The 18,088-nt window shown below is 47.0% G+C and overlaps 1 protein-coding gene across 3 annotated transcripts in view; it reads left to right on the top strand.

The window, feature by feature from the left end:
• SNX29 (sorting nexin 29) overlaps positions 1–18,088 on the top strand; it is a 548,246-nt gene that overhangs the window by 21,070 nt on the left and 509,088 nt on the right. For all 3 annotated transcript variants that reach the window (XR_014840773.1, XM_021088060.2, XM_021088055.2), the window contains exons 2-3: positions 1,501–1,565; positions 6,108–6,160. Coding sequence is in view for 1 of the 3 variants with exons in the window: in XM_021088055.2 (XP_020943714.2) it covers positions 1,501–1,565; positions 6,108–6,160 (118 nt within the window). In the remaining 2 variants the exon portion in view is untranslated. The remainder of the gene's footprint in view (positions 1–1,500; positions 1,566–6,107; positions 6,161–18,088) is intronic.

The raw sequence follows: 18,088 nt of genomic DNA, 5'->3' as shown, positions 1-18,088 counted from the left end.
TCCCTCTTTCCTACCGTTTAACGCCTGTGTCCCCAGCACTTAGAACATTGCTCGGTGCTCAGTGGTAGTTCAATAACCACCTGGTCAGTGCACACAGTTGCTTGTCATCTCTGGGCTTCAATTTCCCGTCTGCGGGTGTGGATCCTCATACCTGGCTGGTAGGGTGGTCATGCAAATTACAGGGCGCAGGGCATTCAGAGAACGCAGCTTTGTGCCTGGCAGGCAAGAGGTGGGCCCCATGGGCGTGACTGTTATCAGCAGGGTGGCCCTGGCCTGACTTGGATGAACTGATTGATCTTTGCGAGTACTCCCTGGTGAAGCCCATGCTCAGGTGCCCAGGAGAGAAGCAGCTTGGTGGCAGCTCAAGGCCTGTGGTGTGGAGCAGCTGCTCTGGTAGCTCTAAACCTGAGCCTCCTTTGAAACTCCTGTGTTCTGGGTCTGGTACAGCATAGGGTGTAGGTGTGTCTCTGTTGACAGGGGTCGCTGGGCCCCTTGTGGAGCATCAGATACAGCTCTGACAGTGGTCTGTCTGGTGCTTTAGAGTGTCCTTGCCCCACATTCTCTTAATGGACGTTTGGCCATTGCCTTGTGCATTAGCTGGGAATGCTTTTGGCTGTGAGTAATGGCCGAATGTACCGTGTGCCTTGAGCATGTGGCATTACTTCTTGTGCGAGAGCTAGGAGGTCGCTAGTATTGGTTGAGCAGCAAAAGGACCGAGGGCTGGTGTCTTTGTGATCCTCTCGGTCTTCCCTGCAGGCTTGTTGCTTCACTGTGGCAAGGTTTGCTCTGGCTCCACCTGATCTGCTTATGATGAAGGCACAAAGGATGGAAGAAAGGATGAAGCCATTAGCATCTGTTCTTTCGTAAGGATGGGTACTTTCTCCAGAACCCTCCCAGTGCTCCTCTGCTTACATCTCATAAGCTAGAACTTCTCAAGGTCCACCTTACAAGGGAGGCTGTGAAAAGGAGTAATCAGGTTTTTTCATGGGAAAATGATGTGGGACATGATGGGGAGGTCAGCCAACGGGCAGTGCCTGTTGTGCTAGGGAACTTAGAGTTTCCCTTAGACTGTTGATGCTCAGCGGGGGACATTTGGTGTTACCCGGAGACATTTGCGTTGCCACAACCAGGGTGTGGTGTGTGTGCTCACGGTGCCTAGTGGGCAGAGGCCAGGGATGCTGCTAGACATCCTCACAGTTCCCAGAGCAGCCGCAGAAGTATCTGGTCCAAAGTCAGTGACACCAGGGTCGAGAAACCCTGAGTCAAGCCGTTCCAGCAACATGATTCCGATTTGGGAAATACTGGTTCAGCTGCATTCCTGTGACAGGTCAGCGGACGGAGTTCATTGTAATGATGTAGATTAGTGATACCTGGTCTTTATCGTTGACTGTATCAGAGAGAAGGCTGATGCTGGTTGGGGCCGGCCACACCCTGGATGTCAGAAAGTCTCACTAGGAGGCGAATGTCCAACAGAACTAATTAAGCCTCCTTGTATTTTAGGATCACAGAACAATGACATGAAAAGACAGTTTCTGCTGGAGCGACTGCTGGATGCAGTGAAACAGGTAAGATGAAAGCTCCCGTTTGACTTTGAGGTCAGGTCATAGTGACAGGTAGCTAATGTAGAAGTCACTTCTGCCCTTCTGTCTACACAGACACTCCCACGTTGTAAGCGAGCCCCTCCAGGCTAATGGTTCTCCCTGGATCTGATAGCGATCAGAGGTAGGGACAAAGGAGCTCCCGTGTCCTGACTTCATAAAGCCCTCTGGAGAACCCGTTGCCGTCCTACAGTGCTGTCCCTTTGAGAAGGGCATTGATGTGGGTTTCAAAGCCTCATTTCCAGGCAGTTGTGTTTTAGGGCAACTTTTTTTTTTTTTTTTTTTTTTTTTTTTTGGTCTTTTCTTGGGCCGCTCCCATGGCATATGGAGGATCCCAGGCTAGAGGTCTAATCGGAGCTATAGCCACCAGCCTACACCAGAGCCACAGCAATGCAGGATCTGAGCCACATCTGAGGCCTACACCGCAGCTCACGGCAACACTGGATCCTTAACCCACTGAGCAAGGCCAGAGATCAAACCCACAACCTCATGGTTCCTAGTCAGATTTGTTAACCACTGCGCCACGATGGGAACGTCTTTTTTTTGTTTGTTTTAAGAGCCGTACCTGTGGCATATGAAAGTTCTCAGGCTAGTGGTTGAATACAGACCTGTCGTTGCTGGCCTATTCCACAGCCACAGCAACGCCAGATCTGAGCCACATCTGTGACCTACACCATAGCTTGGCAGCAACGCCAGATCCTTAACCCACTGGGTGGGGCCGGGGATTGAACCTGAGTCCTCATGGATGCTAGTTGGATTCATTACCACTGAGCCACACTGGGAACTCCCAGGGCAACTCCTCAGGGTGCCGTGGTGGTGGTTAGAGTTAGGACCTCATGAGCAAGAGAACAAAAATGAGGCCAGAATTGACATCACATCGTAAATCAACTATACCTTAATTAAAAAAAAAAAAAAAAAGCCGGGAGTTTCTGTTGTGGTGCAGCGGAAATGAATCTGACTAGGAACCATGAGGTTGCAGGTTTGATCCCCGGCTTTGCTCAGTGGGTTAAAGATCCGGCATTGCCGTGAGCTGTGGTGTAGGTTGCAGACATGGCTCGGATCTGGCATTGCTGTGGCTGTGGTGTAGGCCAGCAGCTACAGCTCTGATTTGACCCCTAGCCTGGGAACCGCCATATGCCGTGGGTGCAGACCTCAAGAGACAAAAGCCAAAAAAAAAAAAAAAAAGCAAAAAGCAATGAGGCCAGGCTCCAGATCGTCTGCCTCCTCCAGATGGACTCTGCTCTGGTTGGTTGATGCTATTTTTGATGCCTGGCTTTTTTTGGCTGGGTGTGAATCAAGCTTTGACACGAGGCTGGCCTCAGTTTGCCTGCTTGCAGCTACCAGACAGGCACCGCTTCTTGCACATTCATCTTGGGCCTGGTTCTCCGCTAAGTGCTTTACGTCTAATCCTTCCCACCACCCTGTGCGATCGTGCTGGCATTTATATCCATTTTACAGATCAAGAAACTGAAGCTCAGAAGAGTCTGGTAACTTGCTGCAGGTGTCATAGTTAAGAAGCAGCAGAGCCAGGATCCAGCCCTTGGGAGTTGTAGGTAGCTCAGATTTTGGTAGGGAGACTGATAATTATTTGTGTGTAATCATGATAGAGGGAGACAAGTATGTACGTGAAGGGCCAAGTGAGCCCAGAGAGTTGAGCATCTGCCTCCCGGGGGTCCAGGTACGGTGGCAAGGACACAGGCTCAGGTGTAGCGGGGCTCGAATGCCGCCTTGTCCCTTCACAGCTGTGTGTGCTGGGACACCTCTTCCAGCCTCTCTGAGCGTCCCTCTTCTCTGTAACCGGGTCACTGACCTCCATAGGGTTGTTGAGGGAACTGCACTTGTTAAAGTGAGGAAAGGGCCATGGCCAGTGCCTCGTGCACCGTAAATGCGGAGCCCGCACGATCAGTGTCTCTTTTCTTTGTGCCAGAAGTGGAAAATAACATAAGAAGGTGAAGAGGCAGGTAGAAGCACTTCACAGGTAGCAGGTACACAGAGCTAAATTGGAACTTCTGCCCTGAGCTGCTATTATTAGCATTATTATTATTATTTGGGGGATGAAATTGTTATATATATATATGCTTTTTAAAAACCAACTTTATTAAAGAATCATTTGCATGTAGTAAGATACACCAAGTTTTCTTTTCTTTTCTTTTCTTTTTTTTTTTTGTTAGGGCTGCATCCGTGGCATATGGAAGTTCCCAGGCTAGGGGTCAAGTCAGAGCAGCACTGTCAGCCTACGCCAAAGCCATAGCAACTCCAGATCCAAGCCGCCTCTGCAGCCTACACTGCAGCTCATGGCAATGCTGGATCCTTAACCCACTGAGTGAGGCCAGGGATTGGACACATGTCCTCGTGGATACTAGTTGGGTTTGTTACCATTGAGCCACAATGGGAACTCCAACACCAATTTTATTTTTTTTTGGCTGTGCCCATAGCATGTGGAAGTCCCCTCTCTAGGGATTGAATCTGAATCAGAGCAGCGACCTGAGCCACTGCAGTGACAACACCAGAAATCTTTAACCTGCTGCAGCACAAGGAACTGTGGATACACCAGTTTTAAGTGTGCATTTCTGAGTTTTGACAAAAGTATTATTTAAATATATATATGATTTATCTTTAATTTTTTTAATTTTTAATTTTTTTTCCCCACCTGTAGCATATGGAAGTTCCTGGGCCAGGGATTGAATCCGAGCCATAGCTGCAACCTGTGCCACAGTTGCAGCAATGCTAGATGCTTAACCCAGTATGTTGGGCTGGAGATCAAACCCACTCCTCAGCAGCTACCTGAGCTGCTCCAGAAAGAATGCCGGATCCTTAACCCACTGCACCATAGTGAAAAATTTTTTTTGAATTAAATTAATTAATTTTTTTTGTCTTTTGTCATTTTAGGGCTGCACCCGAGTCATATGAAGGTTCCCAGGCTAGGGGTGTAGTCGGAGCTGTAGCTGCCAGCCTACGACACAGCCACAGCAATGCCAGATCTGAGTTGCATCTGCCACCTACACCACAGCTCATGGTAACACCAGATCCTTAACCCACTGAGCGAGGCCAGGAATCGAACCCGCAATCTCATGTCTCCTAGTCAGATTCGTTTCCACTGCGTCACGTTGGGAACTCTTAATTTTTATTTTGTAGTCGATTGACAATGTTGTGGGAGTTTCAGGTGTACAGCAAAGTGATTCAGTTATACATGTACATATATCCATTCTTTTAGAGATTCTTTTCCCATATAGGTTATCATAGAGGATTGAGTAGCGTTTCCTATATTATACAAAAGGTCCTTGTTGATTATCAAATTTTACATATAGTAGTGTGTATTTGTTAATCCCAAACTCTGAATTTATCCCTATGCATATATTTTGGATAATAAATTCATGAATCTTGCAAACCTGTTACCCAGAGTGGAGATTCTATACCTTTAAAAGAGATAGTGGATATGGTGATGGTTGCACAGTATTGTGAATTGAATTGCTCAACTAAAAATTGTTAAATAGGAGTTCCTGTCATGGCGCAGTGGTTAACAAATCCGACTAGGAACCATGAGGTTGTGTGTTTGATCCCTGGCCTCGCTCAGTGGGTTAAGGATCTGGCGTTGCCGTGAGCTGTGGTGTAGGTCGCAGAGGCAGCTCGGATCCCACGTTGCTGTGGCTCTGGTGTAGGCTGGCGGCTACAGCTCTGATTAGACCCCTAGCCTGGGAACCTCCATATGCCGAGGGAGCGGCCCAAGAAATGGCAAAAAGACCAAAAAAAAAAAAAAAAAAAAAAAAAAAAAAAAAAAAAAAAAAAAAAATAAATAAATAAAAATAAACAAAATAAAATAAAATAAAAATAGTTAAATACTAAATTTTATGTTATCTGTATTTCAGCACAGTTTTAAAAAAACCAATTGTTTGCCTTTGCTTCTCCCTCCCTGGGTGAATTGTCGTTCAGCACAACCGGATGACTTCTTTGAAGCTTGGTTTATGCGGTTATAACCTTTTTTTCTCTCGGCCACTCCCAAGGCATATGGAAATTGCTGGGGCAGGATCAGATTTGAGCTGCAACTGTGACCTACTCCACAGCTGCAGCAACACTGGATCCTTAACCCACTGGGCTGGGCTGGGAATTGAATCCATGCCACCCCAGAGACAATGCCAGGTCTGTGACCTGCTGCACCACAGTGGGTACTCCTGTGCTTTTCTAACTTCATAGCCAGCCATAACAACTCTAGGCGCTTTCAGAAGGGGCCCATCATTACGGATTTGTGGACATTTTAATTATTGCCTAAGAGCTCTGTGTTATATAGATAGTCCGCTGCTGACAGAAGAAACTTCCTAGATAATCTGCAAAAGGCCTCGTGCTTCTCTTTTCTTCTCAGTGTTGTTTTTGCACAAGGCTCACTTCTGAACATGTGGGAGATAAGGGCTTCCTTTATGTGGCGGCTGGAAGGCTGGAGTGTCCACCGCTTATGTCTTGGGTTTGTGTGTCCCATCCCAACAGCTGATCTCAGCAGCTTCTTTTTCCTTGCAGTGCCAGATCCGCTTTGGAGGGAGAAAAGAGATCGCCTCGGATTCTGACAGCAGGTAAATAGGTAGCTTCTGACCCCTCTTACCATCAAGACCAAAAAGGTGACCGGAGATTGACCAGCTTCTGTATTCTGCCGATTCCTTTTGGCTTACCTGTAACCGCTGCTTGTTTCAAGTGTGTCCAGCTTCCATGATTCTCCTTCTAGAAGTCTCTCCTGCAGGGATTACTTGACATGCCTTTCCTCATAAAGTTATTTTCATGTGATGTATCATGGTGAAAACTCAGACATGCTCAACCATTGGGAAGCGGTTAACACAGTGTGAAGCCTCGGTAGAAAGGAACGTGATCTAGCCGTTAAATTGGTGTCCGTACAAAATTTGTTTAAAGTAGAAAACTGTGTATATAGTAATTTAAAGATAATATGTTTAATAAAAATACAAAGAGCAGGGTACGCAATGAATACAGATGCAGAGTGGTCCTACCCATGTGAAACAGCTCTGGCAGAAAACATACCAAAATGTGAATAGAGGCATTGCTGAGGTTAAGACTGTTGGGAATCTTTATACTTTCTGACTTTTTTCCCCATATTATATGCTGTGATTGTATGTCCCTTCTATAATTAAAAAAAAAAAAAAAAAAAAAAGGTCCTAAAAATCACCATTGACCTTCATGATCAGGAAAGGCTGACGTAATTGCATGTGCTTATGCCACTGCCTGGCCGGGGCAGCACGTGTTTTGGCAGAGTGGGGAGATGAAGGCGTTTGCTGAAGATGCCCGGTGAAGTCCCTGAGGCCGAAGCGTGCTCGGCAGCCTCAGAGGAACATTCCCGCAAAGGAAGGGCAGGGAGAGGAACTGACGTGCTCAGCATTGGTCCTGTCCTGGAGACTGTCCCTGTTCCCCACCTTCTGACCCCAGCCCTTCTCGGTTCTGCTGTGACCCTTCCACGCAGCCATGAGCTGAGCATGTGGCGCTATGTTTTAATCACATCATGGGAACAACTTGAAACCACGTGGATTTAAAATTCTCTCCCTTCCCTGATGCTCTCTCTCTGCCTCTTCTGTGCTTAGTTTTTCTAAACTAATGGCTGTACATTAGGCTTTTGTATTTTGTTTCTTTCTGTCGCCCATACAATAACGCTAGCTCTGTTCAGGCAGGGATGTTTGGCTGTCTTGTTCACCAGTGCAGCCCCAGTGCCTAGAAGCATCTAGAAGGTGCTCTGTGAGATTGAGATATATATTTTTTTTTTCTGTGTGGCCTTACCCTCAGCATCTGGAAGGTCCTATGCCAGGGATGGAACCCCTGCCACAGAAATGACAACACTGATCCCTTAACCCGCTGCACCCCAAGAGGACTCCAAGCGATTCTTTGGTTGAGCACGCACGTGGCCTTCTATTTCAGCTGGTCAGGTGTTTAAATATCTGTGCCACCACCAGTCTGTGCACTTTGAGGGTGGGCTTCTCTCTTGTTTTCCTTCTCAGGGTTCTGCAGACATTCTGTGCCCATCACATTCTAGGTTCTCTGTATGTTTGTGGCATTGAACTGATTTATCGCTTCAGCTCTTCCTGAGGGCCCATGTTGGGCCTGGCTGAGGTCGGCACAGGGTTCCTCATTTTGGGACCCAAGGTCCACCTGCGTCAGAATCATCTGGGAGGCTTATTATCTTATAATGGGATGCTGCACCCCATCCTGGATCTTCTGGACCAGAGGGTGTGCCTCTGCACGTGTGTGTGTGTTGTGTGTGTGTGTGGGGGGGGTATGTAGTTAGGAGTTCTTTATTTATCACTTTTTTTCATAATTATGCTGTTTATTTCCTGAGAGAATCCATCTCTGAATGTTTGATTGACATGTTCTTAAATTAAAAAAATTATTATTATTATTTTTTGTCTTTTTAGGGCCGCACCCGCGGCATAGGAAAGTTCCCAGGCTAGGGGTCTGACCAGAGCTGTAGCTAACTGTCTGCACCAGAGCCACAGCAATGCCAGATCTGAGCTGCATCTGCAACCTACACCACAGCTCATGGCAATGCCAGATCCTTAACCTGCTCAGCGAGGCCAGGGATCAAACCCACAACCTCATGGTTCCTAGTTGGATTTGTTAACCACTGAGCTGTGATGGGCACTCCAAAAAATTTTTATTATTTTGGTTGATTTATAATGTTCTGTCAATTTCTGCTATTCAGCAAAGTGACCCAGACACACACACACACACACACACACACACACACACACACACACACACACACACACACACACACACACGTATATACACACACATACTCTTTTCTCATATTATCTTCCATCATGATCTGTCACAAGTGACTGGATATAGTTCCCTGTGCTGTGCAGCAGGACCTCATTGCTTATCCATCCTAAATACAATAGTTTATACCTACCAACCCCAAACTCCCCGTCCATCCCACACCCTCCCATTTCCCACTTGGCAACCACAAGACTGTGGTTCATGTCTGGGAGACGACATGTTCTTTTGTTTTTTTTTTTTTTTTGCTTTTCAGGGCAATGGAAGTTCCCAGGCCAGGGGTCGAATCTGGTAAGCATGGTGTTTCATTTCTGGGAGCCGCTCTGGCAGATTAACTGAGTCCAAGGAGGAGGCTGTGGGAACCTCCAAGACATATAGCTAGTCAGTCAGAAGCACAGGCGACAGCCTGGACCTGTGACCGGCATCTGAAGGGTTGGTGGTGGGGGGAGGTGCTGTCTTGTGGGACTAAGCCCTTCACCTGCAGCATCCGATGCTGTCTCTAGGTAGACAGTGTCAGAAGTGAGTTGAATTGTAGGACACAACCAGCTGGTGTCAGAGGATCGCTTGATGCTCTTCGAAAACCCACATACCGGGAAAGGTGACCAGAATCCTATCTGCTGTGCCACTGGTGAAAATGAAGCAGATCCTGGGCCAGGATATGAAGGTGCCAGCCGTGCGGGATTGTTAGTTGCATCTCTTATAAGGGAGTGCAGTCTGGCTGGGACTCTCATCACTCAGCTTGTGATACCGGCCCAGGCTGCCTGCCAAGGCAGGTGCTGAACCACAAATGGAAGGGCTGATGTGGGGTAGTGAGCCTTGTCGATGCTCTCTTGTACTCTCAGAGGAACAGTTGAAGGTAAGGGTTTCTTCCCATGTGATTCTGAACATATGGAAAATGGGACTTCCTATATGTGTGTCTGCCCCCGTCAGTATCCTTCAGGAGTCTAGCAACTAAGAGATACTACTAATAGGAGTTCCCAAATGGCCCGTGGGTTAAGAACCCGACTAGTATCCGTGAGGATGCGGGTTCGATCCATGGCCTCATCCACTTGGTTAAGGATCCAGTGTTGCTGCAGGATGTGGCTTGGATGTGGCATTGCTGTGGCTGTGGTGTAGGCTGGCTGGTGCAGCTCCGATTTGACCCCTAGCTTGGGAACTTCCATATGCCACAGGTACAGTGGTAAAAGGACAAAAAATTAAAAAAAAAATACTACTAATGATAATACTAAGAGATGGATAATTGGAAGAGATTTTTCTTTTTTTTTGTCTTTTTAGAGCCACACTGTGGCATATGGAGGTTCCTAGGCTAGGGGCTGAATTGGAGCTATATCCGCTGGTCTGCACCACAGCCACAGCATTGTGAGATCTGAGCCTCGTCTGTGACCTAAACCACAGCTCATGGCCCACTGAGTGAGGCCAAGGATCAAACCTGCATCCTCATGGATACTGGTCAGATTCGATTCCACTGAGCCACGATGGGAACTCTATCAAAGATACAGTTTTTTGTTTCGTTTTGTTTTGTTTTTGTCTTTTTAGGGCTGCACCCATGGCATATGGAAGTTCCCAGGCTAGGGGTCAAATCAGAGCTATAATTGCCCACTGAGTGAGGCCAGGGATCGAACCTGCGTCCTCAAGTGTTATCTTTGAACGCCATTTCGAATTTATTGTCTTGTCTTAGAAAAAGTTGTAGGCAGGACTGTGAGCGTTGGGCTTGTGGTTGCAGCTGAAGAGGCCAGCTGGTTGGATTCCTATCAGTAGGAACCGGGAAGTGAAATATTGCCACTATGTCAGTAAACAAAGGGTGCTGCCGCCATCAAGCCACCACATTACAGCTGCCCCAGTGGTGCACCCTGAGGGAGCTCAGGCTAGAAACACGATGCCTGCCTCCAGCAGTCAGCTGCTGCAGTCACACAGAAGGGGCAAGCTGAGGGGACTCGGGATGTGAAAGCACAGGATGCTGGCCTCTAGCGTCTGCGGGGCCTGCCAGCGGAAAGATTCCAGTGAGCCCAGACTCTTACATCTTCCCATAGACAAGCTCTCAATTCCGTAATTTGAGATATCTGGTTTTCTTTTACTAATAGTAATCTTTAGATGTTCCAACCCCTGGTTTTATCGCAAAAACTAAGTAACCTGCGCCCCCTTCCTGCCCCCCTCTTCCTCTTTGAAACAGTTTCTCACTGTTAACTGAGATGCTCTGTCCTGGGCTGGAAGTCCTTTGAATGTCTGCTGAAGAAAACATATCTCTCGGGTTGCACCTTTTTTTTTTTTTTGTTTACCTTTTTAGGGTCATACCTAGAAGTTCGCAGGCTAGGGGTTGATTTGGAGCTGCAGCTGCTGACCCACACCACAGCCACAGCATCGCAGGATTTGAGCTGCATCTGCACCCTCACCACAGGTCACAGCGACACCAGATCCTTAACCCACTGAGCAACGCCAGGAATTGAACTAGTATCCTCATGGGTACTAGTCGGATTCATTACCGCTGAGCCACGTGAACTCTCCATTTTTTTTTTTAAAGTCAACAGAACCTTGGAAAGGCTGATGCACTGGTGTATGTGCCAGGGCTCTCTGGTAACAAGCGTAGAAATTTACTCCAGTTGAGGATATTGGGAGCTCGTGGAACTGATGGCAGGTCAGATTTGGAAACAAGGAGCCAGAACAACTTTGGAAAGTCTCCTAAGTTGGAACCAGTGTCCACAAAATGGTTTCCTAGCAGGGACGGGCCCGTCCAGGCCCTGCTGCTGAAGTGAACGCCAGCTGTTTTTGACTCGCTCTCATTCTGCTTAAGGTTGACTTTCCAGGAGTTCCCCTCATGGCTCAGTGGTTAACAAACCGGACTGAGAACCATGAGGTTGCAGGTTCGATCCCTGGCCTCACTCAGTGGGTTAAGGATCGGGTGTTGCCGTGAGCTGGGGTGTAGGTTGCAGATGCGGCTTGGATCCTGCATTTCTGTGGCTCTGGCATAGGCCAGCAGCTACAGCTAGTATTAGACCCCTAGCCTGGGAACCTCCATCTGCTGCAGGTGCGGTCCTAAAAAGACAAAAAACAAACAAACAAAAAGGTTGACTTTCCAGGGAGGAAGCACCTGATTGGTTAGTCTCAGGTCATGTGGCCTCCTGGCCACCCGCAGAAGGATTGGCTGAAGCAGCTTCCTGGGACCTCTTTGGCTTATGTGGTGCGAAGGGTTCATTGTCATCCCACCAGCAGAGTCCCCAGTGAGGAAGATACAAACCTTCCAAATGAAATCTGGGTGCTGTTATGAAGGCGGAATGAATACAGGGTGCCAGATGCCCAATGTGTGTCCTTGTCACGGCCTTTTTATAATGCTACTCCTTCTTGAGATAGCTCTGTGGGGTTTGAAGCTACTCGAGTCTGTTACAGGTCTCGTTTGATCCTTGCAATGCCCTGAGGGTGTGGATGGGCAAGAGACGGATCACTCCCCTACATTCACAGACGTAAAAGCTTGGAGGCTGGTCATTCGTAAGCATTTGTTTATTATCACCCGCTAAGGGTCCATGCTGGGGGCACCGACTTTGGGTAGTGGGCTGTATGGTTTGCAGGCAGTGGCGGGGGCCTGGAGCGCAGACGGCACGGCCTCACTCTCTACCTCACCCCTTCTTGTTTTTCTCTCACCAAGTTTCCCCAACGAGAGATGTGTATCATGGCAGGTGCTCAACCATGATATTCAAGTGTTGAATATCATGGCATTAAATTCCTTACACTTGCCCAGTGGCTCAGTTATTCTCCTTTCAGTTCTTTCTTTCTTTCTTTTTTTTTTTTTTTTTCTCTTTGTCTTTTGAAACACACCTGCAGCATATGGAGGTTCCCAGGCTAGGGGTGGAATTGGAGCTGCAGCTGCTGGCCTGCACCACAGCCATAGCAACTCTGGATCCAAGTTGTGTCTGCGACCTACACCACAGCTCATGGCAACGCTGGATCCTTACCCCACTGAGGGAGGCCAGGGATTGAACCCATGTCCTCAGGGATGCTGGTCGGATTCGTTTCTGCTGCGCTGTGACGGGAGCTCCCAGAGACAGAATTTCGTACTTCATTTGGATGGCAGTTACTGTTTGGGATACTCTGTGGAGGAGCCATAGTGCTGACTTTCCATGTGCAATAGCAACAGGGTTTTTCCTTTTAAACGAAGTTTATATGAGCGGAAAAAGTGAGTCAAACTCAAGACAAGCAAATAATAGAAATATCCTCGCCAAGTGGCCGCGGGGTCTGTGAACGCCTGAAGTGGAGGAAGGAAAAGCAGGCTGTGCCCAAGCTGGGGTTGGGCCTCTGTGATGCCTAATTCTTCAGAAACCCCGCATGCACAGCATGCGTGTGTGAGGGCATGTGTGCGCGCGCGCACGCGAGCTTTGTTTGGTCTTGTGAGGTGACACGGCCACGGGCACCGTCCTCCTGTCCAGTGGGAGACGGTGTTTGCACCAGGGGAAGTGACACGCCGGGCTTGTTTCCGCCCATCTGATTCTGTCCTCAGAAACCTGCCCAGGAGGAAGTGGTGGCTGCGGTCGTGGAGCGCGGGCTCCATCCTGCACGTTTCTCCTTGTCGCCTTCTGTTCTTCTGCTCTGTGTTCTCTGAGGGACGAAGACTCAATCTTGTGCTCATTAAAATTATTCCCCTCAGAGTTCCAGTCATGGCCCGGTGGTTGACGAATCCGACTGGGAACCGTGGGGCTGTGGGTTCGATCTCTGGCCTCGCTTAGTGGGTTGACGATCGGGCATTGCTGTGAGCTGGGGTGTGGGTCTCGGACGCGGCTGGGATCTGGCGTGGCTGTGGCTGTGGTGTAGCCTGGGGGCTGCAGCTCCGATTGGGCCCCTGGCCTGGGAACCTCCGCGTGCTGTGGGTGCGGCCCTAAAAAGACAGAAAGACAAAAAAATAAAAAAATAAAATAATTCCCCAGTCCGTCAGTCAGGCTGGCTTGTAGGGAAGCGAACGTATCTTTTGAATAGTTTGCCTTGCAGAAATAATGGCTTAAGAACATGGAGTTCCTGTTGTTGCTCAGCTGTATGGGACTCATTTAGCCTCCATGAGGTTGCGGGTTTGATCCCATGGCTCAGCAGTTAATGAACCTGACTAGCATCCCTGGCCTCACTCAGTGGGTTAAGGATCCGGTGTAGCCGTGAGTTGTGGTGTAGGTTGCAGATGTGGCTCGGATCCAGCGTTGCTGTGGCTGTGGTGTAGGCTGGTAGCTGTAGCTCCGATTTGACCCCTCGCCTGGGAACCTCCGTATGCCACAGGTGCAGCCCTAAAAAGCAAACAAACAAACATACAAACAAAGGAAGAGCCACCATCCAAACCATGAGGCAGCAGAGCGGGTGTGGGATTCGGAGTTAGATCAGAGTTTGAATCCTGGTGTTTCCAGTTCCTGCACGTGTTGGGCTGTGGGCCAGTTTCTGCCTTTCCTGTTGTGCCTCAGTGTCCTCCTCTGAAAATGGGGAGAGTATTAATAACAGTCACTTCATAGACTTGTTGTGAGTTGGTTCATCAGCAGCCCTTAAAACAGTGCTTGGCAGCTAGTAAGTTCCTTGTAGTTACTATTGTCGTTAGAATTTTGTGTCAAGTGTCTTGACACTGGGCAGGTATGCTCTGCATACTAGGTCTGTCCCATCATGAGTGCATTGAGTTGGCTTTGGGTATTTGTCTCATTCAGAAATTGTAAATTTCTCTGGCTTGTTCAGGTGACTGTGTCAGAGAAATCAGAGGGGAGCATTTCTTCTTCCAAAACATGCCAGGGCTGGAAAAATTAATACTGTAAAAATGGCCATACTACCCAAAGCAATCTACAGATTCAGTGCAATCCCTATCAAATTACCCATGACGTTTTTCACAGAGCTAGAACAAACCATCCAAAAATTTATAGGGAACCACAAAAGACCCAGAATTGCCAAAGCAATCCTGAGGAACAAAAACCAAGCAGGAGGCATAACTCTCCCAGACTTCGGGCAATATTACAGAGCCACAGTCATCAAGACAGTGTGGTACCAGTACCAAAACAGAATACAGACCAGTGGCACAGAAGAGAGAACCCAGAAAGAAACCCAGACACCTACGGTCAGTTAATCTTTGACAAAGGAGGCAAGAACATAAAATGGGGAAAAAGCCTTTTCAGCAAGTCTTGCTGGGAAACCTGGACAGCTGTACATGCAATCAGTGAAACTAGAACACACCCTCACACCATGCACAAAAATAAACTCAAAATGGCTGAAAGACTTAAATGTAAGACAAGACACCTTCAAACTCCTGCAAGAAAACATAGGCAAAACATTCTCTGACATCAACCTTACAAATGTTTTCTCAGGTCAGTCTCCCAAAGCATCAGAAATAAAAGCAAAAATAAACCAATGGGACCTAATCGAACTGACAAGCTTCTGCACAGCAAAGGAAACCACAAAAAAACCCCAAAAAGTCAACTTACAGAATGGGAGAAAATAGTTTCAAATGATGCAACTGACAAGGGGCTTAATCTCTAAAATATACAAACAGCTTACACAACTCAACAGAAAAAAGGTAACAGTCCAATGGAAAAATGGGCAAAAGACCTGAATAGGCATTTCTCCAAGGAAGATATACAGATGGCCAACAGCACACAAAATAATGTTCAACCTCCCTGATTATTAGAGAAATGCAAATCAAAACTACTGTGAAGTACCACCTCACACCAGTCAGAATGGCCATCATTAGTAAGTCCACAAATAAATGCTGGAGGGGGTGTGGAGAAAAGGGAACCCTCCTGCACTGTTGGTGGGAATGTAAGCTGGTACAACCACGATGGAGGTATGGAGGTACCTTAGAAATCTATACATAGAACTACCATATGACCCAGCAATCCCACTCTTGGGCATGTATCTGGACCCAACTTTCCTTGAAAAAGACACACGCACCTGCATGTTCACTGCATCACTATTCACAATAGCCAAGACATGGAAACAACCTAAATGTCCATTTTACAGATGATTGGATTAAGAAGATGCCGTATAGGTACACAGTGGAATACTACTCAGCTATAAAAAAGAACCAAATAATGCCATTTGCAGCAACAAGGATGGAACTGGAGACTCTCATACTAAGTGAAGTAAGTCAGAAAGACAAATACCATATGATATCACTTATATCTGGAATCTAATATAGAGCACAAATGAACCTTTCCACAGAAAAGAAAATCAATGGACATGGAGAACAGACTTGTGGTTGCCAAGAGGGAGGGAGAAGGAGTGGGATGGACTAGGAACTTGGGGTTAATAGATGCAAAGTATAGCCTTTGGAATGGGTGAACAATGGGATCCTGCTGTGTCTGGTCACTTGTGATGAAGCATGATAATGTGAGAAGAAAGAATGTATATATGTATGTGTGACTGGGTCACCTTGCTGTGCAGCAGAAAGTTGACAGAAAACTGTAAATCAGCTATAATGGAAAAAATAGAAATCATTATAAAAAATAAAAATAAATTAAAAAAAAGAAAATGCCAAAAAACAAAACAAAAACAAAAAAACAACCACAGAACATGCCAGGAAAGAAGTGCTTTGTTTTGGTGATTTTTTTTTTTTTTTTCCCTCTACCTGTTAAGGAACTGAAAACATTTTTGCACTTATTAGGAAGCTAAAATGCAAAACCAGCTGCCCTTTGCTGTCCTCTAATGTTATTTCTTAGCACGGTTGAAAACTGTCCTGTGTATTCCTCCGGATACTTATGAAATCGAGTGGCTTTTTCTGACATTTCTTTTCCTCTTTTAAATGTCTCTGAATGTTCATCATGTGGTTTTTTAATCTTCATTTTGTCGTAAGTTTCTTACCAGCCTCTTAGTGGTTTGAGGTGTTGACTGGCTGTTCTAATTCTTCTCATCTTGGCAAAAAAAAAAAAAAAAAACTCTGGGGTTCATTAGTTGGATTTCTTCCCTCCCCTGCCTTGAGCCCTTGATTTCCACTTTGAGGCTCCATAGTGGATAGTTCCACTTCCTTATTCTTTTGTTTTACTATATTGATCAAGTGAATTGATTTCTTTTTGGAAAAAGATTGCTTTTGACAAATAGGGAGCCCTAGGGCATTTAGCTAATCTGAGCACATTTCTATCTGAATGTTAATAAATATCTATATTGTTTACATTGGTAGTTATTGGGAGCAGTGCTTGGTCCATAGGAAATCATTTGTAAGCATTATCATTACCATCATTCCGATGCGGAGCAAGGCCTTGAGCATGGAGTACGAGCTCTGGCGTCAGGCATGCCTATCTTCATGCTTAGCCTGCCCACACATGGCCAGTTACCAGCTATATAATTTAGGACTTGCTCAGCTCCTCTAGGCCTCTCTTGCACCATCTGTAAAATTAGGTGATGATCGTGGTACCCCCTGCCTAGGGTTGAAGTGAGGATTAGATGTAATTGTATATTTATATTTATATATATATATTTATATTTTTTTCCCCCCGTGCGTGGGGCAAATGGAAGTTCCCTGGCCAGGGATTGAATGAATCCAAGCTGCAGCTGCCACCTACACCACAGCTGTAGCAGTGCGAGATCCTTAACCTACTGTGCCACAGGGAGAACACCTGTAATAATGTTTGCTTGGCACACCCAGTGAGAGCTCAGTAAACTCCATACATCTTTTTTCTGTGACGAGACATACCAGTGTTCTGGCTCATTTGGAAACTAAAGGCTGGAATGATTGCTCATTCGTTCCTTCAGTAGAGATCCCTGGGTTGGCCTTGGGGCTGCAAACAGGATGAGATGGTTGCTGTGCTAAAGGAACTCAAAAATGAGCCTGCACAGTGGGCCTGTGAATTGCAGACCGTCATGGTGGCCTCAGTCATGATTGCATCATGTGAGGAGCCAGTACAGGGTCTTTCGGGGTCACATGGGCAGGCTGGGAATCCCGGGCAGCAGGGGAAGCAGATGCAAAGGTGCAGGGCTGTGAGAAAGTAGTGGAAGCGTGGATGATGTGCTGTATGTGGTGGGGGGTGGGCTGGCAAGTCAGTAGAGTCTTGGCTTCCTGTCATGGGAAAGTGTTTGAACTTTATCTACTAGGCAGTTATTTCTTAAACTCTTGCAATTTGCCAAGAGTTTTTTTTTTTTTTTTTTTTTTTTTTTAATACAATGTTTGCCATTTCTGTATACCATCTGAGCTAGAGATTGGCTTGAGGTGGAATTTCAAGGCCCCTCTCTCTCTTGGACTTGGCATAAGTAATACCGTCTGTGAAATCAAAGACTGATGGCTGGTTATATTTTTTTGTTGACAAATGATTCACCTAAAAACATTCATTTCTGTTCCCCCTATAATCGTGTCACGGACCGTGTACCCATAGCCACGTGGGATGAGAAGGATGAAGGAACTGCATTTCAGGAGCAGAGCAGCTGTTCAGCCTGCCGGGAGATGGCAGTTGGGATGGGGTCTGGGATTTCAGGGAGCGGGGCTCTGCCCAGTGGACAGGAAGCTGAGTGGAGGTGGTGGTGGGAGGAGAGACGTGAGGCTTAGGACCGAGGCTTGATAAGATTTACCGGATGTGGAGTTCCAGTCATGGCGCAGCAGAAACGAATCCAACTGTGAACCATGATGTTGCGGGTTCGATCCCTGCTCTTGCTCAGTGGGTTAAGGATCTGGCATTACTGTGAGCTGTGGTGTAGGTCACGGCTCAGATCCTGTGTTGCTGTGGCTGTGGTGTAGGCCAGCAGCAGCAGCTCTGATTCAACCCCTATCCTGGAAACCTACATACGCCTCAGGTGTAGCC

Source organism: Sus scrofa, chromosome 3 (genome assembly GCF_054392235.1).
Source record: "Sus scrofa isolate SSC_HxYL_T2T_F1_AM1 chromosome 3, Sscrofa_HxYL_maternal_Yorkshire_Landrace_v2.0, whole genome shotgun sequence".
NCBI lineage: Eukaryota > Metazoa > Chordata > Mammalia > Artiodactyla > Suidae > Sus > Sus scrofa.
The sequence above is the reverse complement of the archived record's forward strand: the minus strand, read 5'-3'. Positions and strand labels throughout refer to the sequence as shown.